The sequence below is a fragment of the Fusarium mangiferae genome, assembly GCF_900044065.1.
Source record: "Fusarium mangiferae strain MRC7560 genome assembly, contig: FMAN_scaffold002, whole genome shotgun sequence".
Classification (NCBI taxonomy): Eukaryota; Fungi; Ascomycota; class Sordariomycetes; order Hypocreales; family Nectriaceae; genus Fusarium; species Fusarium mangiferae.
Genome location: NW_024573922.1, coordinates 2128951 through 2136280, shown reverse-complemented (window position 1 = coordinate 2136280; position 7330 = coordinate 2128951). Strand labels below are relative to the sequence as shown.

General features: G+C 48.8%; 3 protein-coding genes across 3 annotated transcripts; 1 reads left to right on the top strand and 2 right to left on the bottom strand.

Moving 5' to 3' along the window:
- Nucleotides 1-193: 193 nt before the first annotated feature.
- Nucleotides 194-934, top strand: FMAN_05991 (uncharacterized protein; the record flags this gene model as incomplete). The annotated part of the gene is made up of 1 exon (XM_041827283.1): nucleotides 194-934. One exon carries the CDS (start codon nucleotides 194-196, stop codon nucleotides 932-934), a length of 741 nt encoding a protein of 246 aa, XP_041678262.1.
- A 140-nt stretch (nucleotides 935-1074) lies between these two features.
- Nucleotides 1075-5415, bottom strand: FMAN_05992 (uncharacterized protein; the record flags this gene model as incomplete). Its single annotated transcript, XM_041827282.1, has 2 exons — nucleotides 1075-5221; nucleotides 5297-5415. 2 exons carry the CDS (start codon nucleotides 5413-5415, stop codon nucleotides 1075-1077), a joined length of 4266 nt encoding a protein of 1421 aa, XP_041678261.1.
- A 505-nt stretch (nucleotides 5416-5920) lies between these two features.
- Nucleotides 5921-6847, bottom strand: FMAN_05993 (uncharacterized protein; the record flags this gene model as incomplete). The annotated part of the gene is made up of 1 exon (XM_041827281.1): nucleotides 5921-6847. One exon carries the CDS (start codon nucleotides 6845-6847, stop codon nucleotides 5921-5923), a length of 927 nt encoding a protein of 308 aa, XP_041678260.1.
- Between the last annotated feature and the right edge of the window lie 483 nt (nucleotides 6848-7330).

Below are 7330 nucleotides of genomic sequence, written 5' to 3'. Positions count from 1 at the left end.
GTGGTTGATGACCTACAATCCAGGGGCACGGCACGCTAAAGTTTAGGGGATACTCCACTCTCAGCCGCTGAAACGTCATTCCCTTCACAAGGCTGTGGACAGGATACATGATGGACGTCTCGTCACGAAAGGATCAAGATCGCGGTGGTCGTCTTAAAAAAAAAAAAAAAAAAAAAAAAAAAAGAACAAAAAAATGGATCTCGTCGGCCAACTTCGTGCTTCAGTATTGGCACAAAACCTTCCTCATCCCTCAACTGCGTTTCTCAACTCACTTATAACCACCCGCTCACCTCCCCCACCACTTCCTTCTCTTCTAGCCACTGCCAAAGCTCGATTGCTAGCAGCCGATTTGACCGGCAGTACAATCATGAGCACAGGTTCTCTTCAGAGTTTCCCTTCTGATGCGGACTCTACAGAATCTCGCGAGAAGCGTCTCCCGAGACCTGTACATGTGCAAGTGCTCGACATCGAGAATCTTGCCTCGAGTCGCTGGGAACAGGTTGAAGAGATGGAGGCTGTGGCTAGGGGTGAGACTACTCGTGGAAGAGAAGTTGTTCGTGTTACAGCAGAAGACGATGATGAAGATGGCGTTGATGGCCCAACCCAGCGACCCCCAGCTTCTCGGAACACAGCTGGCCCAAAACCAGCAGGAAAGAATGCGACGCATCGACTCGTCCTGCAGGATTGTAAAGGAACAAAACTTTTTGCCCTTGAACTACGACGGTTTGACAGTATCGGAGTTGGCAGGACTCAGATTGGAGAGAAGATCTTACTCAAGGCTGGGACGGTCATTGCCAGAGGAATGATCTTATTGGAGCCGGACAAGTGTGTTATGCTTGGCGGGAAGATTGAGGCCTGGCAGAAAACATGGGTCGATGGACGATTGGCGAGACTGAAGGAGGAAATAGGGCAGAATGAAATGCAGGCATCGTGAGGGCCCAGTGGATTTACATTTGATACCCCTTTTCAAACAACTTTATACATACAGACATCCCTATGCACATATTTCTTCTATGACGCCATATGCTACTCGTTGATGGTGTTCCAAACTATCCTCGTACATATTTACATTCGCTAAATGCCTTCAGTGGCAGCGGCCAGCGATGTCCAGCCAGTCTGTTCCCAAGGCGCCAAGAAGGCTGCCCGCTGAGCATCTCCAGCAGTAGATGTTCCAGCATATGCCTTTGCTAGATCCTGGGCTTCCAGCAACCCCTTTGGAGGAATGCCCCTTGCTGCGACCTTGAGCGCCATCTGAGACGCGCACTCGTCGCCGGTAGATTGGGCCAGAGCAGGCCAACCATGAGGTAGGTCAGGATACAGCATGATATCTGTCTGTACCTGTGTTCTCATATCCTCCTCCGTGCGTCCTTCTCCAAGCGTGGCAATGGCACGTAGTACTTCGCCAATGTGCGACTGCTCTGAGGCTGTCACCTTGTGATTGGTGCGAAGCCCGTTCAGTTCTTCGACAACTGCTTCCAAAGAATCCTCGTCGTTGTCCAACAAAGCCACCACACCAAGAAGAAGAACCGACTGTACATGTTCAGGATGTTTTTCAATCACCTCAAACAATGCTTCACGAGCTCTCTCTCGGGACGACTCGGCTCCCTGAGCCCAAAGTACTTGAGCCAACAAGCATACAGCATCGGGGTTGCCAGTAGACTCCCCCAGAGCAGACTCGAAATACGTGGTCGCTTCATCGAACTGGTTGTTGTAGTACTGCGCCAATCCTACAGTGAGATGTGCAGACAAGCGAGCTCTCTTGCGTTGTTCACTTGAGAGCTCGTTCTCTGCCTCTTCGCTGCTCAAGCCTAGTGCTAGCTCGCCACACTCAACTGCCTTTTCATATGAGCCAGAAGCGAGGTATGCTCGTGCTAGATCCGTTTTGGCCAGAGCAAACTTGGCAAGACTTTGAGGGGATTCGGTGCTTTCGTAATCGGCCTCAACAATCGAGGATATTTTTTCTAGCGTATCAACAGCACGGCTGCTCTCTCTGGTACGCTCTTGAAATAGTGTCGTCAAGTGACCAAATGCCAGGTCATCGGATTTGAGGCTTTGATGTTGGTTGAGAGCGAAGAGTGGTTGAATGAGCGATTCAACGTTAATTTCATTGGGAGGCGATGAAAGAATATGATCGAAGAGTGAGCTTGAGTAGTGACGCCTGGTAGGTACTGAAGATGCATCTGCAATCTCCATCGCGTGGGTGAATAGTCCTCGGGCTTCTTTAGTGTCACCATGAAGAAGAGCCACAAATCCCTGCCCTAGCCAAGCGTGTGCATAGTCAGGGTCAGTTGACTGGGCCCTCGTGAAGACCTCGTTAGCCAGCTCGACATCTCCGGACAAAAGGGCGAGAGTTCCCAAATTCGTCCAGGCCGCAGGGCTTCTCTCGTTCAGGTACAGACTTCGGGCGAAAGCATGCTGTGCTACTGTAGGGTTGATCTCGCTGGTTACTACGCCCAGAGCATTCCAAAACTCCGAATTCCCAGCTTCTAACTCGATAGCACGCTTGAACGACCTCACCGCAGCTTTGACGTAGCTGCTGGACTTCTTCCTGATCTCAGATGGCAGGCAAATATGGGCGCGATATTCTGCCCATCCCAAATTGTAATAAGCCACGGCTTGCGCGTGGCGATCATTGGACGAAATGTGAACACCTTGCTTGTGGCACAAAATCGTAGCGTGGATACATCGAGTGAGATCAACCCCAGGCTGCTCATCATCTGAATACAAGCCCTTTGCGAAGACCACATCAGTGCCAACCTTATCAACACTGGCGAAAATCCCATAAGCGTCCTGTGAGCCCTTCTTAAGAAGCTCACTGATGGATTCGCAGGGCATATCACGCGTGCGACTCTGAACAGAAGAGAAGACAGAGCATGAATCAGCTATAGCTTTCCAGAAGTTGAAAGTCTCAAGAACACTGCCTTCGGTTGTCTTGGCATACTCAATGGTCTCGGTTGCAAGCTGGACTGCTTTTCCGAATAACCCTTTCTCGACAGACGAGAGGGCGTTGTCGACTGTTGTTTGAAGCAAGGCGATAATAACGCCCTCCTCCTCAGGATGCGTTTCAATAACGGACCTGTAGAGAGCGATAGATTCGTCATACTCGCCCAATTCACGCTTGATGTTAGCAAGCATATACTTGGTAAACCAGGTGTCTCCAGAAATATCTGCTTCGGTTTCTTCCTCTAGTCTTTGTGCATTCAGAATAGCCTTAGTGGCAGCAATGTGCCGACCGGAACTGTGATAGCTCTCCCCAAGACCGACCCAAGAATGGTAATCTTCAGGGCTAATACGGAGCGCTGCCTGGAAAGACACAATGGCCTTATGGAAATCTTGCTTATTTAGCTCGGCCACGCCGAGCGCAGCAAATGGCCAGCTAATGCCCTTCCTCTTAGATCCTGGTGGCGGCTTCACCTTGCCAGAGTCAACAACTCGACGGGCGACGAGCTCGACTCTATCCCAGTCTCCGTCGTCCGCAAAAGATCGTGCAAGTCTTTCGGCGGCAACCACTTCCGCATGAGACAGTTCCAGTGCTTTCTGGAAGCAACGTCGTGATCTGCCTTTATCCTTCGCATAGTCTGCATAGTATGTTCCTAGGTACGTGTATGTGGGTGCGTAATTAAGGTTGTTGTTCAGGGCACTAAGCCAGTATGCATATGCGCACTCTCCTTTTCGTTGTTTTCGTGCAGCCTTACTAGTGTCGATGTTCCAGAGGCAAACTCCCAGGCGATGCTGCGTCTCACCCAGCAACTCCTTTGATGCAGTACCTTGCTTTTCCAGTGGCTCAAGACATTCGTGCAGTTCATCCTTTGCGGTTTTCCAATCTCCCTTGAGTGCTTTGACCCAGGCGGCCTCGGACTTTACCCTGATGTTTGTTTGGTCACGTTCCAGAGCCCGAGTAAGATATTCAATAGCTTCATCATACTCCTCCTCTTCCTCGTAAATCAGTCCAACGCCGATCAAGGCGGAGGTGGAAGTGTTGTCCCGCTCGAGAACTTTGTCAAACAGCTCCTTCGCCTCTTTGTGATGTCTGGGGGACTGGTAGTAGACTAGTGCTGTTCCGAGCGAAAGGTAATAGGAGTCCTCGGCATTTGCGAATGAAAGGCCTGTCTTCTTACGCTCCTGTGTTAATAGAGCCAAACCCTTGCGCATAAGCTCAACAGTACTCTCATACTCTCCAAGGTGAAGAAGATATTGACCAGTGAGTCGGTACGCGAGAACAGAATCAGCAGTGATAATGCCTTCGGTTATCATGATGAGTCGATCCTCGTCAGTCAAAGGAACCACAAGGGTGGGAACTCCACCGTCGTCGTCGTCAGAACTTTCGTCTGGCTCACTTTGGGCTGCCTTGGCCTTTTCTTGTGGCTTCTCTGGTGGGAATGGTGAGATTGGGCTTGTCAGGTAACTTGTGATAACTTTGTAAAGATCACTGTCGGGAAAGAATGAACAGTACGCTCGAAGGACATCCACGTCCCATTCTCGAATCTCCTTCTTGTCCTGCCACTCTATAGAAATATCCCAAGCAAGCTTGTATGGATATCTTATGGCAACCATGCCGTTGGCAAGATCGAGCACTTTCTGACGTTCGGCGTCCTTTTCAGCGCCCGTTGGAGCGACCAGGAGACGGTCATAACAGAGCTGGAGAAGCTTTTCTTCATACTGCCGTCTCAAATCATCGTCATTTGTCCAGTTGATGAGTTGCCGATAAATATGCTCAAGTTTACTCTGGCTGTAAACTTCCCGCTTGGCGTCAAGAGTGACCTCGGTGAGTTTAGCGCCCAGTTTGGTTCGTCGCTCTCCGATGAGAGTATTTATCCGGTGTTTCTCAGCCTTCTCCAAGATGTGCGCTACCGTCTCATATGTCTTTGCTGGGTGTGGGAACCGGCCCTCGAGGATGGGGTATAGAGGGCTTTCGGGGAGTTGGATCGAAAGTGCTTCAGCATATTGGGTCTCATCGCCTTGGACTCTTGCAAAGTCGACAAATTTGTCGACAACATCTTGACACTTGTACATATCATCGGCATCTCGATAAATCTGTGCCAGATTAACGACTGCCTGGTGGTAATCTGCCAGCTTCTTGTTGCTTTGCTTCTCAAATAGCTTGATCAAGCCCTGCCATGCTTGTGCTTCCTGGGGACGAAACCACGTTGCAGATCGATAAGTCTCTTGAGCTAGGTCAAGCCTGTCCTTTTTATCCAAGGCAAAAGCTAGGAAAATGTGTCTGGAAAGGTTGTCAGCTTGAGCCGCTCATGGCGGGGTACTCCAGCTCTCTGTTGCACATATTTGGTATTCTCACGCTTGGTAGTTCTTGGGATCCTTTTCCAGAAGTTCCTTTGCCTTGCTCACCGCATCGTCAAACTTTTGCTGGCGAATAGCATCGTTAATGGCCTTGAGGGCTGCCTTTGTCCCTGACATGATGGCTAGATTTCTGTTTTGTTGGAGGACACCCCCACCAAGCTCGTGGAAGCTCCCTTTGCTCTCTTGATGCTCTAAGTGGAAATTTGTGGTGAACCTTTAGATGTCTCAGCCAACGATATAGTTCAGTCGAGTGAAGTCAACAAGTCCAAAAGACAACGCTCCAAAGTACATTGAATGAATGGATCATACATAATAGCCAGGCTATTGCAGGTGGAAATGCTCTGTGGATGAATTATGTCATTCGAAGCTCAATGATAGCCGAAGATGTCCCGCCTAGGTAGGTATGTCTTGGGACCCACCTCGCAAACTAGCACTATCTGTAGATTGAGTACCTTAGATATACTAGACTACCTTAGTAAGGTATATTGCCTTATATATCTAGTCAAACTTTCATCCATGTATAGGGTTTGATAGAAATGTTAGGTGGAAGTTTGAAGAGTTGCATATAATATTAACCCTGAACTTGGTTATAGATATAGGGTAGCATGGGCTAAGGTAAAGTTCACAAATAAGGATACTCGCCCATCAAATTTCCGTCAATAATGCGATATAGCTCTGCGAGGGCAGTAGCAGGACAGTCATCTCCGCCTCGATATGGCCTATCGTCATCATCGACTACGCCTGGGTAGGGCTCCGCAGGATAGTTCCATTTTGGATCGATCATCCTCACAAGGACATTGGCAAGACGAGGCTCATCCAATTCGATGTCGAGGCCGAAAGAAAAGTTGGCCAATCTGGTGATTGCCTCTTCGTCAAGAAGGATGCATGCTGAGAACCTGCTTGTACCAATTCCTCTGAACATGAGGTCATCTTCAAGCACCCCGAGACTTCTGAGATGAGCACGGAATTCCTCCCTTACTCGATCTTCTGATGCGTTCTCTAGAGCCTCTTTGTCTTGAATGACTTCAAGCTTGAATCTTTTAGTTGCTTCCTCACTATAGAGAGAAGGTGACATTAGCCTCAGGCTTCTGAGTGTGGCCTGGACCAGATTCTCCATAGCTTGGTTGATGTTTTTGTGCGCCAGACTGGAATAAGATGTGACGAAGACGAAATAACCCCACGTTGGGTCCGTGGCTGCCTGTCCGAGTGGTCCTCGTGTCTTATTTTGATGTGCCTCTACGGCGGAGAGAAGCTTGCGCACATCGTCAGACCTCTTTTTGTAGCTGAACCAGTCTTCATTGTCACGGACCCACCGATTGAAGGGTCTCTCCCTTTCAAACACTTGACTATCGAATTCAGGTTCATGACTATAGTCTGAGGGCCGGATATCCAGGTCGACATCACTGAGATCCCGGGCTGTTTTCTGAATGGCTGGATCAGCACCAGGGCCGAATGAGCGGATTTTAAAAGAGCGCTTGTGAGGGACAGGGCGGATTTCGAGAGAAGGATCTCGTGGCGGAAAATCCATTATAGGAAACGAAGAGCTCATATTATGCAGGAAATGGAGGAAGTGATAGTTGAGTGTGGGTAATGGGAGCAAAGGCAACAATTATTGTGGATAAACAAGAGAATGCAATGTCGACTGGGTAGTATAAATACTGATCTCAGCAATGCCATCCACAATCCTTATTTCATTACTAATTTGCCGAATCAGATCGTATATGACATGGCGTTTGCATAATCATCAGCGGATAGCAACATGGCTCGTTACCTTAGTAGTACCTTAGTAGGCAGAAGCCCAGGCAGTAGGTAAGTGCTTTATGGTAAACCAATGAGAAGCCAGCGTAAAATACAGAGCCAACAAACTTACACAGATCCTTGGACAAAGAAACCAGGTGCATAAATAGGAACTTCGCTTCCAAACTTTAGGCTGTAGGTTATTTTGAGATACTCGATATTGATTCAACAGGCATGTCATGTTAAGCCACTCTAGGGGAGGAAAAAAAACTCCGGCACCTTGATCCTCAATGAC